The sequence below is a fragment of the Aplysia californica genome, unplaced genomic scaffold (genome assembly GCF_000002075.1).
Source record: "Aplysia californica isolate F4 #8 unplaced genomic scaffold, AplCal3.0 scaffold00462, whole genome shotgun sequence".
Taxonomy (NCBI): domain Eukaryota; kingdom Metazoa; phylum Mollusca; class Gastropoda; order Aplysiida; family Aplysiidae; genus Aplysia; species Aplysia californica.
The window spans coordinates 140,679-163,541 of record NW_004797732.1 but is presented as its reverse complement, the minus strand read 5'-3'; the positions used below and the strand labels follow the sequence as shown (position 1 = coordinate 163,541).

Genomic DNA, 22,863 nt, shown 5'->3' with positions numbered 1-22,863 from the left:
TCTCCGACACCATCATTAACCCCAGCTCGTGCTGAAAGAAAATGTTTACCTTTCAAATCTCTGTGCAAAATCTGGTTGTCATGCAGGTAAGCCAATCCTCTGAGTATCTGCCTTGTGTAACTGACGATCACCTGGTCAGTGAACGCTCCGTACTCCCCCAGCAGGTAAGACACAGAGCCACCTACACAAAGAAACAAGTAATTCAATATGCTGTGAGTTCTTGCCAGAACTATAAAGAAATACACTGACTGCTTACATGGCATTGGACAGAAGGGCGAGAGCCCAGCTGTTGCTGGATGGATAACAACAACAACAACAACTGCTACTAGAAAAAAAAAACGAGTGCAAAAAAAAAAATCAAAGCCTTTCCAAAGGCAATGAAACACAGAAAAATCTCCGATTTTTAAAAGTGTGTACTTAACAGGTCTGAGCATATGAACACAATGAAGATCATTTGGACGTCACAGGAGTAATAGTAAAGAGAGGGTCCTCGACGAAAATTCCATTTTCTGAGTATGCAGACCTAGCCTAGTCCAGCTTTGTCCCTCCCCTGCACAAGTAACCAGGAACAAGGACAACAAGTAAATTTTCACTTTTATTCTCACACTCAGACCTACTGCTTTTGGAGGTCAAACGGCTGTATTGATTGCTGCAGATCACATACATGACCAATAAAACTGTTGCAAATCAATTTTTTTCAAGAAAAATTCAAACCTAATTGTATATCTAATTATGATGAAAAACAGGGCATGACCCCCCCCCCCCCCCCCCCCCCCATGAAAGACTGCTGGACCTACCGGGCATCCATTCCACAAACATATTGAAGTGACAGCCCTGCTTTGTGGCCCCCAAGATCCTCACTATGTTGGGATGGTTGAGCTTGGCCATCATGTGGATCTCCTCTGTGATCGCCTCCACCACCTTCTCCTGCTCTTGAGGGGAGTTGCGGCAAAAAGAGATCTGGAAACAGGACAAAAATGTGAAAAGGAATATTACCCGACTAAGTAAAATTTTGAGTTTGTTTGAGTAAAGAAAAGCATATCAACACAATAACGGTAATTTAGAGCTGGAAAAAAATTAAGACAGACAGAATCGACAGAGGGAAAGTAAAGAAGTAGGACCTACCGGTGGCACCCTCCATCCACCTGCTTTAGCAAAAGTCAAACAGCAATGCCATGAACAATGTAACAGTATAGTTTATCAAACGTTTCAGTGTTGCGCAATACAAACACAGATTTACTCTTATAGTAAAAGTTCTACAACACTTGCAGCACAAATAGGTCATGTAAGTGCCGAAGATTTGACATATGCCTATAAAGCAATATATATACAAAGAAAAAAGGAGGCGAGATAAGGATGATGGATATTGGACGGAAAATAAAAGAGCATATGTGAAGCCTGCTGACAAAATGAGTTACTTCTCGGATATGAGCCAAAGGGAAATAGATACATCACACTTAAAGCTTAAAGGTGGTCTTTACAATTTACAAAAGTATGAAATAATAAAAAGCATGTTAAACTGAAAATATGACATCAATTGTAAAGCTACAAATTTGACCCTAGGGTCGATTTTTGGCCAGTCTCTTCATTTGTATATTGCGAGAAGTAACTCATTTTGTCAGCACACCTCACATATCACACCAGAGTGCCTGCAAACCCCCCACCCTGTGAGTTGATCGCGACACTGACCTGCTTGACCGCCATGATGACCCCAGTGCGGACGTCCCGTGACTGGTAGCAAGAACTGTAGGCTCCTGTGCCCAGCAGTGGTCCCTTCACCCAGTGAACCTTCTCCATGTACATGGAAGGAGCACTCGACACACCGTCGCTTTCCTGGACCACACAACAGGCCGTTTTAGTAAGAGTTTTACAGCACTTCCAACACAATAAGGTCATTAGTGTGTTGAAGATAGATTCGTTTTTAGTTTTAATAAGCGTTTTACAGCACTTCAAACACCATAAGGTCATACACATGCCAAAGATTAGAAGTGTTACAAGAGAGTAACAAACACCAAAAAAAAAAAGAAGAGATAAAGACGATAGACTTCTGATTAGAAAGAAGAAGAAATAGGCACACCACGTTCTTACTTACAAACCTAATTACTCGTTAATCCAATTCGTATTCTTTGCACAGCAGTCTATCAAAATGATTTTTTAAGAAATACTGAAAGTTTCAAAGAGATCTGCGAACTAAAAGTATTCTAAAATGTGAAGAATATAACCACGGGGGTACAAAATGACCCCAGGGCGTACGGACAGGGTTAATGAGAGCCATATTCCCCCCCCCCCCAAATGCCCCATATACAAAAACCGAAGGCTGACCCAAACAGCACTCACATCGTCAGGCTGTATTCTGATGGTGATGACCTCCTCCCGGGCAGACGGGGTTAGTCCTGGCACCACGGGGCACGGGGTCTGTCTCTCCGACACGTCCAGCGCCTTGGCCAGAGCCTCCGCCTCCTCGCGTTCCACTTCCTCTTTGCACGTCCCACAGTCGTCGCTTTTCGAACTAGCACCTACAAGAATAACGTTCAGTAAAGGTTTTTTGTTTTTTTAAACCTTTGCACACAAGAAGCATACATCATAATCAAGTGTACTGTCTGGGGTTAATACATACATTATTATCATGTCCCGACCTCCGTGTTTTCTTGTCCCGTCTCCATTTTTTTAACATTGAAAATGTCACTTCCTCTTAAGCTCACTCTTTGTTATGAACTGTTTTCACTGTTATTAAAAATGGAGATAGGGCAAGAAAGCACAGAGGTTGCCAAGTGTCTTGTCTCAACAGCATGGATGTTTGCAAAGAGTTTGTTTTCTTGCTAACAACATTCAGTTTTTTGGCTTTTCTATAAAATTGTTTCAAAAACGCATTTACTGTACTTTAAAAAATGACGGCAGTCAAGTGTTCTCCATCCTCATTGTACGTGGTGTGAAAAAGTACTCGGCTTAATTTGACTGACAAAGGTGCAGTTTTGCTCCCAACCCCTCAACAATTCAACTGTAAGAAGTTGTGGTTAAAAAAAACCTCACAGTTCAAGTGGTTAAACATTGAGCCCTACACATCACTGATTAATTCCGACATTTAAAAAAATAATTTTAAGAGAGCAAGTACTCACCACTATGTACTGAGTGACTGGGGGAGGACTTGGGAGATTCAGCAACTTCCGATTTGAAAGACACAGGCTTCTCATCTTTTGACGGGGTCGCCTCTTGCGAGAAGTCGAGGAAGTCGTCACTGCTCATCGACTCATGCTCTGCCGTGTGGTAATGACTGTTGTCAGCGCTCTCCGGTGTGTTCGGCACGCCGACTGTGCCAGACTTTGGTGAGGCTGTCGTCGAGTCAAGAGGCCGAGGTGGATCTTGGCAATGACACTGGCAACCACACGAGGAGGGTGCCGCTGCGGTGGGTGGTGAACACTGAGACTTGCTGCCGTTTGAGTTTGGTGGTGGTGCTGGGCACTTGAGATCTTCTTTGGTGCATAGAGACATGTGATCCTCTTCGTGACGGGCCGAGGCTTTGAGGGTGCCGTAAAAGTCGGCACCCCCACCGCTGTCCGCTTCCTCGCTGCTTTCTTTTGCGTTCTCGTCCAGATCGGAGAGAGCTACCGGGTTAAACATACCCGTACCCTGAGCGGATGTGTCCGTGACAGAAATGGTTGGAAGAATGGGGCTCAACATGATGGGCGGTGGAACACGGGACGACACTGGCGGTAGCTGCTGCTGTGCTGGGACAGTGGTGGGAGAGGTGCGGGAGGCGGGCGGTGGGGCTGACTGGGACGATCCACACGACAAAGTGCTGCCATCCACCGTTCTTCGGCGGATTGTGGGACTAGACGAGCCTCCCCTTTTGGACACGTTATCCCCCTCGATGGTCTTCCGACGAAGGGGAAGATTTGATCTTTTCCTGATTGGAGGACTGGAGCTGCCAAGCCGGGTCAAACCAATGCCAGGGAAATCCCCTGACACTGGTTTCCCCTTGGTCTCAGGGACCAGATTTTCCTTTTGATGTATACTGTTTTTTTCTGGAGAATTTTCTGACGTTGGTGGAGGGGTTGAAGGGTGGTTGGTTTCGCGAAAACTTCTCCGAGGTATTGCACGTTTCAGCTTTCTTTTAGGCCGCTGTACAGGGCTGTTGGGAGGAACCGAAGGTACCGGGGCAGTCTTGTCAGACACAGATGTCCCACCCATCTCACTATGCTGATCATTTCCACCGTGAACTGGAGAGTTGCAGCGGGGAGTGGAAGACGGAGACTCCACAGGAGTATGGCAGGGGGAATCAAGCCTTCCTTTCTTTCCCGATCCGTGCATCAATTCATGTACGATCCTTTCAGAAAGCTGAAAGTCTTCCACAATCCTGTCCAGCTTGCGTCGTAGGGAGGCAACCGAAGTTGAGTCAATCTGCGCCAGGAGATCTTTCAGCTCCAAGATGACGCTTTGGACGTGGGCGCCCAACTTGGCAGAGAGGAGGAACACCCGACGGGACATGCGGGCGATCCTCATGTGTGCGCTACACACAGCTTTCACAGAGAAGTGGGCCACGGACATCAGACGGTTATAATTAGAAGCACCAATTTCACTGGACTCGCCCTGAGTTTTGCCCTCACCAGGCCCTGCTGCTGCTCCTTCCACGTCCCCTGCATCATCTGCCAGGGGAGGGGGTAAAAGAACATTTTTAGTGAGCATTTTACTGCACTTGCAACACAATTAGGTCATACAAGTGCCAAAGATCAGAGGTGTTACAAGAGCATAGTAATAAAAACAAAAAAGGAGGAGGAGAGACAAGGATGATAGACGTTTGACAGGAAAGAAGGAGCAACCCACACCAGAGCCAACCAGCCATGAAAAAAGTATTGCAACTTGCATTTTTATTTGCTTGGGTTAACAATAAAGACATTGACACAGTCATGGTCATATAGGCCTGAGAAATAAGAATACAAACATAAAATGTACAGCTATATATGCAAGATGACACATTACATTGTTCTAAAACAAATGGAAGTTATCTTGGATGACATACTTAACACTTTGCTTACTGCCGACTGCTAACATAACCCGCATGTACATAATTAATCTTCCTAGTGTTCATAACCCATCACATCAGCTATAATTTTCGTTCTATGGTGTCATGGCTGATTTAATCAGCCCCAATTTTTTCTGACAATGTACAAGTCTATGGCTTTTACTAGCTTGGTTTGCCTGTTCACAAGCATTTTCCAAAATAATAGAATGAAATCATATAATTTCCCCTGACACCACTGGCTATTTGTTAAGGTTACTTCGAGGGTTAAGATTAGAGAGCAGGAAATGTACCAAAGCTGATTTCTGATGGGAACAAAATTCTCAGCTCAAACTGAAAACCCACCTGCATCAGCGGCACCCGCGGCGTCGGGCATTTCTTCAGGACGAGGCAGGAAGTCTGCAGGGAACTCCTCGAGCAGTCTGTCGATGACGTAGAGCCTACCCAGCAGCCACTGCCAGGGAACCGACTCTATGCTGTACTCCTCCGTGACACACTTCAGGACGTAGTTCAGTCCATCCAGACCATCAGCTCCTGAGAGTGGATGAATTTAATTCATTGTGTATTAAGCAGTCCAATCAGCACAAAAAAGATAAAACAAAATGATAAAATAATAACAGATAGCATTTCAAGGGCCGTCAAGTAAACTACGGTAAGTCATGTTTTTCAAATTTTAGAGGAGAGACAAAAACCAAATTTTCTTGAGGCATTTTGGAGGGATAAACTTCACTATCATAAGGGAGACTACAATTAATGCCATGACAAGACATCAGGTTCCCTTACAAAAATGAAGTTTATCCACCCAAAACGCTTCAAGAAAATCTGTTTTTTGTCTCTCCTCTAAAATTTTTAAAACATAACTTACCATCGTTTACCTGGCGGCCCTCGAATCTGTACAGCACAAATTCCAGCTCAAGGCCAAGCTCAATGTGCTTTATAATCTATATTATTACCTCAGCAGACCTGATAGCATTCTGAAGCAATCTCAACTTCCTAGGAAGCATACAGTTTAACAGTATAGAATGAGATTGAAAATTATAAAGAAAGACAAAAAGTAGTTTTTAAGCACCATAGTTCTCTTAAAAAAGGACCCAATCGTTGAAACAGTATTCTAACGTGAGTAACAGCAGAACCAAGAAGAAATACACAAAGATGTACAACATACCTGGGTTCAAAATTTCTCTGCCAACAGCTAGTTCCCCATCTTGTCCTTTTCCTAGCTCCACCAGAGTAGACAAAGACAGCTGACTGGTGCGTCTGTGAATACAAACAATGACAAGGTAAGGAACAGCACTATGCTTTCTGTAAGCATCACAGTTTTTCAAACAGATTAGTCGATATTGAAAAGCCCAGGGAAAGGTAGAGAAAAGAAAAAAACTTGACAAACAACTGTATAAACTCCTTTTTTTTTCAATTCTGTGTACTACAAAACAAGAATCCTCAACTTTTCTGCAAAGATAACAAATGTCATCTTAGGCACAAGAGGTTCACATATTATTTTCCATGTGCTTTCAACAACTCTTAAACTTGAAACAAAATACAGTTTGCACTTTCCCATTAAAGCATTTAAATCAATAAGGAAAGAGAAATACATATTTGTACCATAATGCATACTACTGCTAGTAAATGTGTGTGTGGCTGAAGAAAGGTAGCAAAAGTCAGATTTGACCATTTTGAGTTAAGGGTTGTATCCAATAGGAAATTTTATGCTGAACACAGTGGTTTGTGAACACATACAAACTTGAAAAAAACCCCCCGATGATTCAATTGTTTCTAATGTATCTATTCATAGAAAATTCATTTCTAGTTGGGCATTCAGTTGATATCAATATCATGATTAGAATTCAATAGTAAAACATAGCGGGGAAGAGAAAACGTGCTCCAAGAATAGATAACACCTTTCAAAAGCATTTTTCATTATCTGTTTAAAAAATACCCCACCCTCAAAATGATTTAAAATAAAATATCGAAAAGTCAAATCAATGAAAACCATTTTCAAATATTGTTAAAAAATGGAGACGATCTATCTTTTTTTAAAATGGAAACACATTCTGGTCAAAAAAGCGATTTTTTGTCATTATTAGCCTGCATTCAAAACAATCTGATGCGACTTTTGGTACCTTTTTTCAGGCACACACACAAAAAACCAGACTGACCTGTTACCGTCTGTACACTTGAGAATTATGGCTTCAACAATGGGTTTCAGAATAGTCTGCAACCTCTTTCTCTGCTCAGCATCTCTGCAGGGCGTGTATGACAACATTGTCCTCATGGATCTCTGTAGACGGTCAACAGAGACGCCATATCACAGACAGGAGCAGTTTAAGTCAGATGAATTCAACAGTCACAAACTCGACCAACCCCCGGACCCAAGCAAGCACACATCAAATATTTCGTCAAAGATTTAATTACTCACTTTTCTCAGTGAAGTTATTTTCTGTGTTATTTCTAATAACAACAAATACGAAGAGATGAACATAGAAATCTTGCTCTCACTGGAAAAATGAACAGCAAAAAAAAAGGGCACAGGTAAACCAAGGACAACTTACTTAAGGGACTGCACCAGATGGGACACAAGAAAAGAACAGGATAAAATGTTCTTTGAGAATGTCCGAGCAGAAGAATTAATAGTGAACGATGATTGCTGATGTCTGTTTCACATCTTGCACTTGACGCAGAAGATTCACTGGATTTTGACCAGGCCCCCCCTTGGATAATACTGGAACTTAGACCCATCTTGCCTATAAACAAGACAGAAGACTATAACAAAGGTAAAACTGAGTTAAAACCACGCACCAAGGAGGCCACAAACACTCGGTACACCGGATCGGCACACATGTAGGCCAGGATGTTACAGGCCGTCTGCAGCATGTTGTGGGTCGCTGCCCGACGCACAGGTGACACGATGACCCCCGACCTCCCTTCCCCGGCTCCTTTGATCAGCGTGGCCATGATTTCCTTGCTCAGGTGTTTCAGTCCTGCCTCTCGGATAGACCAGTTGCGAGACAAAAGGCACGAAACCAAGTCCGAACCAAGGGCCTGAAACAACAATTACAAAATGAGGTGGGTGGAGATGGCAGATTATAACAGTAATGCAGCAACATTACAACAACAGCAATATCTTCACTGCCATATATTACTGACCTCTAATTTATGTTAAAACAAACATAAGTGCAGTAAGAAAAACCGAAGTAGGAAATAAAAAAACAAGTCAACTTTCACTGCTGTTGTAAGAAAAAAGAATAAATTGGTTCTATGCTACTTCACAGAGCAAAAATTAGCTGAGGTCAATATTTGGCTTCTACACAATAGTTTGATTTATCAAGACAATCTACAGCATCTCATTTTCCTCAGCAATTCATCACATACAGTGCAGACTCCATCACAATTTCATGCCAATTAATTATCTTTCAGTACATGTAAGTGTTGCACACCTTTTCAAATTATCTATTCAAAAAGACCAAAACAAAATTTTAAAATTACTTTAGATTTCACAAATTAAGCACCAATGGCTTTTATTACCAGTATTTAATGCAATTTTCTACAAAAACAATTTGTTAATAATGGAAAACAAAATTCCCTGTTCAATCAAAAGAGCTTGACAGTAACAAACTAATAAGGAAATCAGGTTTACAGTGACAAAACTGAGCAATCTTTACCTCAATCCATGGGGCAGCCGTCTCCTGAAGCTCCGGGGGTATGGGTTCTGCGTATGGCAATCGATAGCTGTCCTCCTCTGGCTGAGGGGAAGAAGCGCGGGTGTTTGGTGGCACGTCGGGGCCATCTGGGGGTGTGCTGCTCTGTGTACTGGGGAAAAAATACAGGACATATCAGGACGCATTCATGTTTATGATAAACAAAAGACATAAATCATGGATCCCTAAAAAGCTGCACTGAACACACAAGGAATTTATGGACTTTAACTACAAAAACGTTTTAATGTTTTAAATATCAGCCTCTGTCTCATGAAAAACCACTATGCTTTTACCTTTGTAACACAAATAGTCAAAGCTTCGTTGGTCCTGTGAAGACAATTTAGATTTCTTTCAGCCTCTCGCTGGTACCCTATCTCGACATACAATTTTTCCTCACAATCACCCAGACTGTTTCTCTAAAAAATATCTGAAATATCACTTACAGCAATATTAATCTATCATAAGCTGAAAAAAAAAGACCAACTGCAAATACACACAAAGACAGACTGTCATCTGCAGCATCCACACACATACCTTTTGATTTCCACAGTGGTGGTCTTCCACTGGGCCCGGCACAGGGGACAGTTCAGGGGGTCGTTTTGCCGGCGACACTCCTCAAACCCTGTGATGGAGAGATTGAGGGCTGACTCACCAAAGCAAAGTAAGCAACCGGAACTATGGCAACAAGCAGCAACCAACAGGGTTCTTCGAGTCAGTTGCTGCAAGTTTCTCACAAGGGATTAACTTCAAGGATCTAGCCAGTTTGCCTCTGACAGAGAGGTTCTTGACTGGACCCAGTCAAATATATAACTACTCATGGTATAACACACAGAGATACCAACTGGCAACACCAAAAAATCATGAACTTTTAAAAACTGCACGTTGGGACTCAAAATTTATAGATATCATGCATCAAGAATATTTTTTTACATAAAGTGCACAATTTGGGCAATTTCAGAAAAACGCTAAAACGGTTTAGAAATATCATTTCAAGAGGCATAAACAGTGGACTTACATATGGCAATGCAGTGGTGGTGCAAACGATTGTGGCAGCCATTCTCGCAACAGATCAGACTTTCTCCTTCCAACATTTCCAAGAGACAGATTGGGCATGTGTCCTCCTCCTCCCGCACACTTCTAAACAAGACAGATGTTGAAACAGATATAAATTTAGGATGTTTTTAATTCTTTTTTAATTGGGTGGGAGGAGGGTTTGAGCAAAAGAATAGTCCTGTGAAAATAAGAAAATGTATTCCTGGAAAAAGGGGCCATACAAATATTCATAGCACAGAGGAGTAGTCTAAGAAACAACTTAAAATTTCAAATGCAAAAACAAGGATTAAAAGAAACAAGTCTCCAATTTATATTTCAACAAAATGAAATGGTCTAAACCATCAAATATCAATTTTTGGGCCACTCGGGATCAGAGGTGACTCTCTTCTAAGAATAGTTACGGGAAAAATTGAGGACGAAAATAAATGAAACTCGGCAACGAATCAGAGGAAAGGTTAAACTAATGACATGCGAACGTACAATGCCGAATGATTTCTAGAACCGGAGAAATTGCAGTGTTTGTGTGATTTTCCTCTGGGGTTAGAAAACTAAGCAGAGCTGTGGATTGATCGTCGACCACACAAGCGCCCCCACATTTCTTTTTATTGCTGTAAAATTTTAGATCTGGTTGTAGTCCACGTTACGTAACAACTTAAAATGATCACTCATCCATTGATAAAACACTAGAGCTGGAAACTAGATCATGGATTCAAAACGTGAGTTGCAGGCATGCGAAAGGCGTGTGATCGCTAGGCGGCATGTGATTGGCTGCCTATAACTAAATAGGTCACAGATGAATTCATTGTGGGTTTTCCAGATAACGCTTTACTGAGTTGTAAAAGGGATGATCGGTCGCAGTAAAAACGATGTCACGTAATTCAACAAATTTCACACAAATATTAGTCTTAAAGATCCAAAGTAATAAAGGCATAGAAAAAGTGATAGCAGAACTAGATTCACCAAGTTTCATTCATATACACCAATGACTGAGGAACAATTTTGCCTCAAATACACCAAGACACGTCCCAATTTTTGGCGATATTTTCATATATATGAAAGTCCCCCCAAATTTTGCAAACAAAAATCTCAATAACTTATTTATTTATTAATGGATTTTCAACATTTACACACCATAGTCCTTAGAACTTACTCTTCTTTTCAATTAAGCCTGTTATAAAATAATTTGGATGAAAATTTCATTTTTCATTATCATTGCTATATTAAATATGTATAGTGCTTCCACCAGCTGAAGCTGAAAAGTAAGGAAAATTGTGCCAGGGGTCTGGAGGCCGCATAGGCCCCCAGCAGGGTCCAGGGACAGAGTCCCGGTGGTGGTTCAGGGGGCGATGCCCCCGAAGAAATTGAAATTTAGGGCTTTTAGAGGGTAAAAAATGGCATTTGGGAGCCTGTTTGAAGAGATTGCCTACAACGCATAACATTTATTTGTTCGCCAACATTTTGTCTTGTTTGATGTTTTTTACCTATATATTGCTGGCAATGTTTAAAAGCAGGTTCCCCTTCCATTGCTACTATAATTCAATTAATTTGTCATCCCACGATTGATAGAATGCAAACCTGGGAATAATGAATAGATATGCACCTTCACAATACAGCTACCAAACGTATACCCTAATTTTCACTTCTGAATGTTGCATCTCACAACCTCGGAACACCACTTCGAATTATTCTTGATTTTACATCTAGTAGTTTTAGCATAAATTTTTTTAATCGCGGCCGTTATCGTGTTCCCATTCCGCAGAATCTTCGCACTGATAACTTCTCTAGATCAAGAGAATAAATTTGCAAACAAGTTTCTTTCTGACAGCAATTTTCTGTCTAAAATCACCAGTCAATTTACTTGATCAACTTGCATATTTTCCAGCCGCGGCAACAGTCCGAAGATAGACAGACGGAATGAGTGAATGATAGAAAGGAGGAAATTGGCACAAAAAGTTTGCCAGATTTTGATCAATCTGCAGGTAAAAATGTACTGCCGACCAACCCGCAATGAATGGAAGGGACACAGAGGATTAATGGCCGATTGTAGGAAATACGTAATCTGGCAGGTCTCTATAACATTAACTTATTGCCGAGAGAATTACCGTAAATATCCGTAGCTTATACAAGACGATACGAAGGCGAGTACGGATCTTTTGCTACGGAATTTCAGTAGATATCTAGTCCTACGCTATCGCAGTTTTTTTACGGAGAGAGTTGATAATGATGGAGGAACAAGTACAGAACTGGCAGAAGGTATGGATTTCCGTAAAAATACGGAAGAGTGGAAGCACTGTATGTACTTCTCTTTTATTATTAGATAGACAAAAAGCTTACCGGAACAACCAACGTCACATACTGCTAATGAGGTACTCGTTTCAACACCATACTTAATTCAAATACAGTCGAAACTGCCTACAATGGCCACTCACTGTTCAGAAGAAAAGCAGCCGTCCAAGACGACTGGCCTTCTTACACATTTTCATTATAATGTACAAAATTAACAAGGAAATTAAAGGGAAGTAACAAACAACATTTACCCTAAAATCCCACAGTACAAAAATTCTCAAAACATGGGTAACAAATTTTACGCAGAACATCTGATTTTACTTGAATTATAAACATTCTAAAAAAAAAAAGGACATCAAATCATACCCTGCATCACTCTCTGATGGCATCCTGCCGTGATCCAGAGTATCTGTAGAGCTTGATTCCATTTCCTCTTCGCCCCCTTCTACTTCTTGTTTCACCACTTCTTTCTTTCTCTGAGACGGACGTCGCTTTGTAATCCGAGAGCTGCGTTTGTCATGGTAGATACGAAACAGGTTCTCAACCTGAGGAAAAATATTTCAGACATTGTCCGGTACAGTATGATTGAATTTTTTCTGACATTTTGATAATAAAAATGATCCAACCCGATAATAGACGTCCTGCAAACTGATTCCGTCCATTCGGCCACTGACAGCGGCTCTGAGTTTTTCCGCTGCCTCCATCCGGCCGCTGTGAGCGGCTCAACGAAATCCGAAACAAAGGTGCACTTTTTAACATAGTTCCTACTTTTTAAGTTGTCGAAAGGAAGTAGAACTTGTAAACAAACCTGACCTCAATCTCTGAGCGCCAATATCGATTGAAACTCCGCGAAATTCTTGCAAAAATCGTTGTTTTGTTGTCGCGATGTAGGCTAGATCTAAGGGTTAAACAACACGGAGCCTGGTATAATAAAAGGCTCTTCAAAGAAAGATATTCAACTAAATTTGTGAAATTCTTGCATAAATGTGTGCTAGGGTGATATCACTACAATGTTGTGTTGATTCCTATGGATTATAAGGACTTGTAGAGCTGGGAAAATGCGGTAAGTCAAAATTTTCGAAGAGCTGTGGCGCAATTTTTTATTCTCATTCGTTTTTGTCAGAAGGAAAATGCAATACAAACAGATTATAGGTCATTGTTATCCATATAAACAGATCCTTCTATTTATTCCCATCAGTTTGGTATATGACAATGCATATTAGAGTAACTTAGAGCTTCACAGTCATGCATTAAATAGATGCACCCCAGGTCTAAAACTGAACAGGGAAAAATAATTCTGTCCAGAGCCTGAAAAAATCATGGACGGAATCAGTTAATTAAGTTGACTCAAGTTCACTAAATGACAGGGCCAGAATACCATTATTTCCTTGCACTTCATCTAAAAACCTATTTTAAAAAAACAACCCCATCCACTATAAAAAAACCCAAAGTGCAATGAAATCAAAGTATGTGGGCAAACCTCGTAGTTTTTCAGTGTTCTGCTCCAGAGACAGGGGTCACTCTCTCCCACCTTGAAGACTCGCAGCATCACAAACAACACATGCACACAGTGAGGTCCACGGCCACAACTGCACGTCTGGAAAGGGAATGGGGGAGGATATAATAATAATAATAATAATAATAATAGATAGCATTTGTATAGCGCATATCCCCGCTCAACAGCAGGCTCTATGCGCTTTACACTATATTATTACCCCAGCAGACCATAGAACACTCCGAAACATTCTCAGCTTCCCGGGAAGCATACAGTGCGAGCAGCCGATTAAGCGCTCAAACACTAACAAACTGACAAAAGATATTTCGCTGTCTATAGCCGGGTACCCATTCCCACCTGGGTGAAGTGAGGAAAATAAGTGTTAAGTGCCTTTCCCAAGGACACAACGTCGGGCCCCTGGCGGGATTCGAACCCACGACCTTATGGTTGCGAGTCCGAGAGCCTAACCACTAGGCCACCGACCTTACTAATAAAGTACTCACTTCCGTCGATTTCAACAATCGCAGGGAACTTAACACATATCACGACGACAACTGAACTCTGCAAAACTTTAGTGTACTCCTCATCTACACATATATATCTGACAGGGTTGGGAAAATAATGTCTGCTTTAGTCCAAAATCAAATCGAAAGTTCTACACCAAAGGAAAGGGATGACTTTGAACAAATACAATTAACCATTTTTGTCCCATTTCTTTTCTAACAAAGCCTGCACTCACTAAACACAAAGAGCTGATTGCTCACAAGGTACTGAGAGCGTTAAACTCATCTGAAAAATATGGTGCTGGACCACAAGGAGTAGAAAAAATGTGAAGTTTTTATTACGGTATTATGTTGACTGCAATGCATGCTTTTCTGGAAGGCAAAACTCACACCAGAAATAAATAAAGCAGTATTTTCTTCTTTAAAAAAAAGAAGCTATTGTCTGTGTAAAAAAGGCAACAGCATACACCAATCAATACATAAGTAAAATAAAAACACACAAAAAACCAACACAACAACACTGCTACTAACCTGTGGCCCGATGATGACTCTATATTTGTGATCTGGTGAGTCTCCTCCAATGAGAAAAGAGTTTGGTCCTGTCTGCTGGAGCAAGTAGAGTCTGGCTCGTTGTACTCGCTCAATACGTTTCTTGGTTAAATCTGTATTTGTCGAAAGATCAGTGAGCGCTCCTTGCTGAAGCGCTGTTCTCCGACCGGGATGGGCACTTGAATTCGAGTTTTGTCGAAACTGCAAGAAGATTAATTCACTTGTTTAAAAACAGTTCTAAGAAAAACTATGCTGATCAGTTAAATGTAAATAACCTTTTGTAAGATTTTTCAAATGTTAATTTCACTTATATATAGATCTATGTGTAACACTGACCGAGTGGGGAGGAAAAAAATCAAATCTAGAATCACAGAACGTTCTAATCTGAACACAAGAAAGACTTCACAAAAGCTACATTCATAATTAAACCACACAAAAAAAACTCCCCAAAAAAACAAACAACCCAGACAAGCTACCCAAAAGAATTAAAAAGGCTGTCAATAAATACGGAGCATTTTAGACAGGACCCAAACTACTGCTGCACCTCACAGTCATTTCTCGTACTTACAGAGTTAGATGGTGAGAGCTTCTTCCGGGAAGCACTTGGAGTCAGACCAGAGTAGACAACTTGCCGAGTGAAGGCTGACTCCGAGTGTCCATGTAAGCTCCCACGCCGCCTGACAGTCACAGGAATCTAAAACAGGCAATCAGAACAATAATATGTATATGTATTAAGAGACCGACGTAAACTAAGAGACGAAAATGCTCAAAGAGATGCAAAATGTCTTTAATAATGCAGTAACTACAAGGAAGCTATAAACCAGCCACTCACTTCCCATTCACCAACTTGTCAAAAAAGTTTCAACTAAAGAAAAGTACCTTGACTTTCGACTTGTTAGAAATATGTCACATCAATTATCAGAGACCTGGTCACCAGTCTTCACAACAAGTATTGCGCACCATTTGCAAAAAAGAAAAAAAGTATTTTCAAGCAAAGGATAGCCTGTTTCTCCACCTATTATTCCCGCATGGGTGACGCACTGCAGGTAAAGTATGACCCTTACTGTACAAATGCATCTCACTACCTTAGACAAATTTTTAGTAAGAACAAAATAATCACCTGTGAAGCCTGTCCGCCAGTGGCAGTCGTCTGCTTGTACATCTGTAACAACAGAAACACAGAAAAATGAACTACTTTTCATTCAGATGTCAGACCATACAGACCATGGGCATATTGATAGAAGAACAAAACTAGTTGGGTGCAGTCGAAGATGAATTACACTTTGTGAATCAAATGAAAAACATAAATCAAAATTGAAATTCATCTAATAAAAATCACAATACAGGCAAAGTGCACGTTGACACTAATCAAATATACAGCAGTCTCTCATAATAGTAAGATATGGAAGCGACTGACTTGCATGTAAAAAAAGACACATTGACATTTTGTCCAAAGCATATAAAAAACAATTATATATGAGAAGCAAAATCAGAAATGATTAAAACTATTGAAACTTCTAGAAACATCCAGAAGAGCAGATTCCTCAATATAAAAAAACCCACTCATTTAAAAAATTGGGGATTGTAGCGGTAATAATGATCATGCCACGATAGGAAATCTGCTTTCTATGTGAGAGGAAATTCCTAACCCTAACAAATAATTTATAATTCCTGTTAAAAATGTGTTCATATCAATTTATTTTTTTTTATTCTTATCTATAACACCATCTCCCCCCCCCCCCCCCCCCAAAAAAAAAAATTTAAATAAATAAATAAATAATAATTAAAAAATAAACAATTCAAAAAAATAATTAACTCCTAGTATTTTGCAACAGTAAAAATTCCATACTGCTGGCTAAGAACAAAAACAAATGCATGATACATATTATATATTCACTTCCCCAAAAATGTTGTCCTCATTCTTAGTTTTACCTTTCTGTACTTCGACCTCTCAAGAAATTCTTTTTTCCAAGGTGGGACGTTTCCAGAAGTTTCGTCGTTATCGCCTGAATTAGCTTCTTTCAAGTCAAGGGAAGAAGAATCCAGACTTAAGTTTGTATCTTCATCATTTGTCGTGTCCCTGTGAAAAGGAAAAGTCTGGATATTAACAACAATATACTATGAAGTGACAATAACCTGTAGTATGATTAAATACTAACTTCCGACTCGAAAACATTATTATACATCTCGAAACTATTTTCCTAGATCATTTTATAAAACAGAGTGTGGAAAATAACTAAGTTGAAATTGGTGTCATTGGATTGTGCATTGAATTGTGCATTGCAATAGATTTGTGCATTAGAATTTTACGATTTGTGTCTTTGATTTAGATTTGTGCATTAAAATTGTGCATTAGATTGTGCATTGGATTGTGAAATTGGTACCATAGGATTCCTTGCCCCCCAAAACATACATTTAGACACCAAAATGAAGTCAATAGCTGCATTTGACCCAGAGATACTCGCATTTTGAAATCCAATATGGCGGCCATAAAGAGAGAAATCCGAGTGGCCCAATATCTAAAAATGTTTGCAATATATTAATGTACATCTGTGCCAAATTTGGTGATTGTATCACAAAATGCACAATCCTTTAAAATTTTTGGGCTAAACCGCCCCACTAATATCTGGATTTATATAAAAGAAAATAAATCTTGCCAAAAATCTGAACACTGGTAAAACCTATTGCATCATGTTGACAGCTCAATTTAGAAATTTAAAACTTGCTACTGATTACACTCATCATAAGTCCCACACACAGCAAAGGGAAACAAAATATCAGGGTGACAGTTTACCTAATCTAACAATGTGTTTGAGTGTAAAAGCAAAAGCCTGCACAATATATGTTTTTAAGTCATTGTTATTGTTTCATATTTTTATATTAAGAGCCTGTAAAGTTCACAAAAATAAACTCTTAGTGACACATCAAATTCTCTAAAGAAAACTTCTAAAGAAAAAAAAAGGACTCAGTGTCATTTGACAGCAACATAGCAGTTGGTTATAGCAAAGAGACATTTTTCGAAAATGTCGACAAACAAGTTCATTGACAACTATGCAACAAGATCTATAAACTCGAAAGACAATAACAAAATACGACACCCCCCCCTCCCCCAATATACATACACTACGCACACGAGGCCAAATTGATGTGGTGATATTATTATGTCATAAAGTGAAAACATGGCAATGTAGTGTTCGTTCAAACATTGAACATCAACAATAATGTTATGTGCATAGCAGCTGAGATTTTCCCCCTCAAACTCTTGAGGGAAGATGGCTCTTGGCAAGAGAGTCAAGAGGGTGTGAACCAAGATCTTGTACTCAGTGAAGTACATTTTTGGCCTGAGCGGTTGTTTTGAGGAGAAAGGAAGGATGCACACATGATACTGAAATTATAGGTCTGAGTTCAGGTTTTGAATCTTCAAAAAAAACAAAACAAAAATTCGTCAGACAATTTACAGCAACGATATTTGCTGTTTCGACTGTTAGAGGAAAAGGCTGCTTGTTAAAAAGGGTTATTGAGAGGGAGGGAGGGAGGGAGGAGAGAGAGAGAGAGAGAGAGAGAGAGAGAGAGAGAGAGAGAGAGAGAGAGAAAGAGAGAAAGAGAAAGAGAAAGAGAAAGAGAAAGAGAGAGAGAAATTCCCCTACATTAGCTAAGGTTGCCATTAGGCAGAGGTCGCTGCTCCTGTGGGTTGTTGTAAGTGGACACCAGTGCTCTGCCGTTAGGTAATAAAACGTCTATTTTTATTTACAGCAGTTTTGAGAAAATGAGATTTTCTGTCAGCATTATTGAAACAGAGTGGTTCTGCTATTTGAATTATAATTTATTAAAAAAACTAGTCATGGTTTCAGTTTAATTTTTTCTAACAATAAGGGTAACTGATCCGGCTTTCAATTTAGCAAAATAAAAATTGTTGGCGCCAAAATGAAAAAAAAAGGTGTTTTGTCAGCTTATAATGGCAGTGCTGTTCTGTATACCTCTGTGACTGTATGTTAAATAGTTCTGACATCCCATTTCCATTTTTTTTAAGTGACTGGAAAGAGGGACACTTGTCTAAAAATGGTCCAAAAATCTTTAAACCTACAGTTGATTCCACTTGAACCAAATTAGACAGCAGGATCACCAGATTTTCTCGGGTTTCTATTCCTGGTTTTCAGTTTAAAGAAGGTTGCTCAAATAATTTAAAGATTGTCAATAGCATTGAGCTGGAAATGCCATGCATGCACTTGCAGTTAATTCCACTTTTTGGAAAAAAATTTCTCATGTTCTTGATATAAAAGTCTGCAACTTCAGCTGTAGGCTTATAAGAATTGTGCTTTCACTTCGACATTGTCTACCGTACTGTCACACACAAGAAATATAAAGTATAAAGTAAACGAAAGAGTTAGAGAAGTGAGAAAAATAAAGTAGCCTAACGCCGATGACAACATGAAACACAATTCTTGCTGTCAGAGTCAAGTCCTATTTGTGGATTAACTTCAGAGACAATGGGCAACCTGAAGTTTGTTAAACTGACGTACATCACTATCCTTATATATAAATCACTAAGCCTATATAATCTTATAACTGGTGAGTGTGATTTTACATAGACTATAGAGGCAAACAGTACACTGATCATGTCAGTGATGATGTGGACTGCAATTAAAATAAAGTGGCCTTTTTTTAGCACGTTAAGATGTGTGACGTCAAGAAGGAAATCATCCAGTTTGGAACATTTTACACGATACTTTTCTGGATTTGGACGGTTTAGGTAGCTAGGAACCATTGTCTAGGAAATAGGGTTAGGGGACCCTTATTGCTTGTATCCCATTATTTTAAAAATGTTGAAAACATTGAGAATACCAAACAATTAAAACCTAGATCTAGATCTTTCTTATAATGTCTTATAGTGAGAGTTAGTAGAGTCTGGCTAAAAAGAATGCAAATCATAGATGAATCGACGCAAGCATGAGAACATCTAGATACTTCTTTACAGTAAAGTAACCACAGAAGGAAATGAGAGACGCAAATTTATTGAACATTGGCCTATTTCAGAACCTAGAGTAAGGCGCAATTTCTTAAAAATTCTAGATCTACGCCCTGAAAGAATTATTTTAAAGATATTCAGGTGATCTTGTAGTTCCATTCGTTGAAGTCCACCACCCATTTATTTACATCCAGAGAAGAACTGGAAGTCTTGATGACCAAATACGAAACGAAGTGTATACAGACCTGGTAACCGGGAACAAAGTCACGAAGTATTGTGATTTCGGAAAGTTTCAGCGCCCAGACCCGGTAGTGTGTGTGTGTGTGTGTGTGTGTGTGTGTGTGTGTGTGTGTGTGTGTGAGAGAGAGAGAGAGATAGAGATAGAGAGAGAGAGAGAGAGAGAGAGAGAGAGAGAGAGAGAGAGAGAGAGAGAGCAGGGGGGAGTGCTAGCAAAATGTATAACATGCCCCAGTTGGCAGGAGGGAACGAGAGAGATATATAGACGTCTAGTGGGAAATAGGTGGGGAGAAAGAAAGACAGAGACAAACAAAGAAAAAGAGAATGCGAGCAACAGAGCGAGAGAGAAATAGAGAGGATGACTGCTCGAGAGAAATTATGACATTGTTCTTTTCTTCAAATTGTAATTCCTCCAACTCCAAAAGACATCCGCAATCTTCATTTAGATCTAGATCTAGATCTAGGCTAGCCTCGAAACTAGACCAAGGATTTATGTCTGTCTGTCTAGATCTAGATCTAGACCTAGCCTAGGCCAAAGATCTACCAGAAGAACCTAGGTCTACCCTGAGCCAAGAGGGCGCTGAAACTTTCCGAAATCACAAAAGAGTTCCCCTACCGGGTCTGTATACTTTGTGACTTTATTCCCGGTTACCGGGTCTGTATACACTCCCAATACGAAACACAAAGAACAGGCAACCTAGATCTAATCAAGATCTAATATTATATATCTCTAGCTCTGCAAAACATCAAATTATGGTAAAAATTCAGGCAACCCTGAAACCCCCCTACTCGATCTTGACTCTTGGGCTTGGGGCCCAAACCCGTGAATAATAATTGGGGGTGGGAACTGCCGAAAAAGGGCCATTCGAAATCTTTGCTTAAATTTTGATTTTCTCCTCAACGATTACCTGGCAATTCAGGGTCTCTGGCGTTCAGCCTTGGACTTAAACGAACGAAACTACAAAATCGCTGATATTCAGACAAAAGTTATTGTATAATGATAGGCCGTCGTTATTCGGACTCGGGTCCGGAAAAAAGGAAGGGTCTTCGTTCTATAGTTCTAACGTTCAGTGCTTCCAATTTTCCGCCATTTTCTAGTCCCCCCCCCCCCCCCCACACACACACACCTTTTCTGCCGATCCGATGCCCGCCGCCTCATTGATACGCCCCCCCACCCCCCATGTCTCCCACTTTCTTTGTTGTAGAAAAAGGTGAAATTGAAGATTAGCAGACCACCTGGCACCTGCATATTATTATGAGCTGTTTATCCAGAAAAAGTTGTGTTGCTGTGTAGAGCTGAGCATGCGGCAACTTTTGATTCCATAGACCAGCGCACAATTCATTATGTAGATCTACGTCAAGACTAGCTTATTACATGTATTGTAATAATGATCAGTTTCCGGGGGGGGGGGGGGGGGGGGGAGACTGACGCGTATGCGACGTTCAACCCTGGGACCGATAGGGCCCCCCCCCCCCCCACCCCCCTCCCCGACACGCACACGTGTGCAGGCCGCCCATCCGACCCCGACACACGCTAACAAGCCATCTTTAATTGCGTCTGATGACCTCTTGACAAATAAACATTTATTAGAAGCGCTATACTTTTCAGGCTGGCCTCAAATTCATCGTAAGATTAAAACTCGGCTCCTGCACAAAACGCCTTTTTGCCCGAAGTGATCCCGGTCTCTACCCAGCCTGAGGCGAGTCACGAGTGAGGCAGGACAGGAAGCCGGAGTCACGAGTCACAGGAATTTGGAAGTGATGTCATGCTGGACAAGAATCAGAGTCCGAATAACATTTTTTCCTATTTGGACTCGAGTCCGAATAATCACTTCGATACTGATACAGCCTTCTAACTAATCTAGATTCTAGATATGTATATAGTCATGTCACATGTATGTAATGTAGGGCCAGAGTCTAGAGACTTGAACTCTAAACACACAGTAGACTTTCTAGAGAGTCTAACTGAAATCACAAGTCACAACACAAGGGGGGAATAACCTTGCAATTGTTGTTGTTGTTATGATCTACTCTCTGGTTAGCACACAAGACTAGATTCTTGATCTAGAATCTACATGATTCTAGCCTACATCTAGATCTCTAGACGAATAGATTTGGCATTTGGACTTACATGAAACTGTCGTCTTGTTCTGATTCAGAGCCGAAATTTACTTGGTTATCGGATTCTTGCGGATTTTTCTTTCGCTTGGTACTCGGAACATGTCTAAGATGTTGTCTCCACTTGTGGGGGCCTTGAAAGGTTTCTTCGTAAGAAGCTCCTTTCGAGGATGATTGCATAGGAGCATTTTCTGCATCCACATCAAAACTACCAGTACTATCTTCCAGATCGGCTGAAGCTTCGAGGGTGCTGCATGGCTCAGCTGCCCCTGCAGACGCAGTCTGTTCTACAGATGCCTCGATTCCAGACGAGGAAGCCATCTTGAACTCTTCAAGGCCAACGCACCATCTCTTTGTCTTCGGCCGCTACGAAGAGACCAAGCGAAACAAACCCTTTGTCAAACGTGAGAGCCAAAGGGGGGATCAATGAAATATGTTGGGGTCCCCCCTTTCGATCTCTCTGGTCAAAATTATTGATTTTTCTCGATAGAAGTGCCGCTTCCGGTCGGGGAAGCTCCACTGTTTTGGACGGTGAACGAAAGTGTTGGTGCAGCCTCGTTTGCGACTGCGTGGTAGTAATATACTATTTTTAGATCACTGCTAAACTTCCCGAAACCTTGCGGAGAACAGTGGGCCTACAGGTTTTAGCTTATTTGATTTAAATTGAAAACAAAAGACAAACTACTTTGGAAATAAAGAAAAAATATTATTCATATCCCGACAAAGCAATTTTTATACAAAAATAGGGTGTACAATAACCTGAGGTAGCCCCGAGACTCACCGACGGGGACTTCCAGAAAAGGGAATCCTACACACACCTTTGCTTCCCGCCAGGTATTTGAATGAGAACGAGGCTTCAATGGGCCAGTGGACACGGTTGCAGTTGTTGTTGACAACAGGTACATTTCCTGTGTCATAGGTCACGCCGTGAGGTGACACGAAAG

At 40.7% G+C, this 22,863-nt stretch overlaps 1 protein-coding gene across 2 annotated transcripts in view; it reads right to left on the bottom strand.

Annotated features, from left to right (window-relative positions):
- Positions 1 to 22,484, bottom strand: part of LOC101860434 (mitogen-activated protein kinase kinase kinase 1) — a 31,799-nt gene extending 9,315 nt beyond the window's left edge. For both annotated transcript variants that reach the window (XM_005105287.3, XM_035971563.1), the window contains exons 1-19: positions 21,933 to 22,484; positions 16,531 to 16,678; positions 15,719 to 15,760; positions 15,167 to 15,292; positions 14,581 to 14,799; positions 13,532 to 13,648; positions 12,418 to 12,596; positions 9,728 to 9,849; positions 9,247 to 9,334; positions 8,677 to 8,824; positions 7,814 to 8,056; positions 7,174 to 7,295; positions 6,183 to 6,274; positions 5,363 to 5,551; positions 3,117 to 4,643; positions 2,338 to 2,516; positions 1,690 to 1,833; positions 798 to 960; positions 50 to 181 (exon numbers count right to left, since the gene is read on the bottom strand). In XM_005105287.3, coding sequence (XP_005105344.1) covers positions 50 to 181; positions 798 to 960; positions 1,690 to 1,833; positions 2,338 to 2,516; positions 3,117 to 4,643; positions 5,363 to 5,551; positions 6,183 to 6,274; positions 7,174 to 7,295; positions 7,814 to 8,056; positions 8,677 to 8,824; positions 9,247 to 9,334; positions 9,728 to 9,849; positions 12,418 to 12,596; positions 13,532 to 13,648; positions 14,581 to 14,799; positions 15,167 to 15,292; positions 15,719 to 15,760; positions 16,531 to 16,678; positions 21,933 to 22,240 — 4,288 coding nt within the window. In that variant the 5' untranslated portion in view covers positions 22,241 to 22,484. The remainder of the gene's footprint in view (positions 1 to 49; positions 182 to 797; positions 961 to 1,689; positions 1,834 to 2,337; positions 2,517 to 3,116; positions 4,644 to 5,362; positions 5,552 to 6,182; positions 6,275 to 7,173; positions 7,296 to 7,813; positions 8,057 to 8,676; positions 8,825 to 9,246; positions 9,335 to 9,727; positions 9,850 to 12,417; positions 12,597 to 13,531; positions 13,649 to 14,580; positions 14,800 to 15,166; positions 15,293 to 15,718; positions 15,761 to 16,530; positions 16,679 to 21,932) is intronic.
- Positions 22,485 to 22,863: the final 379 nt, after the last annotated feature.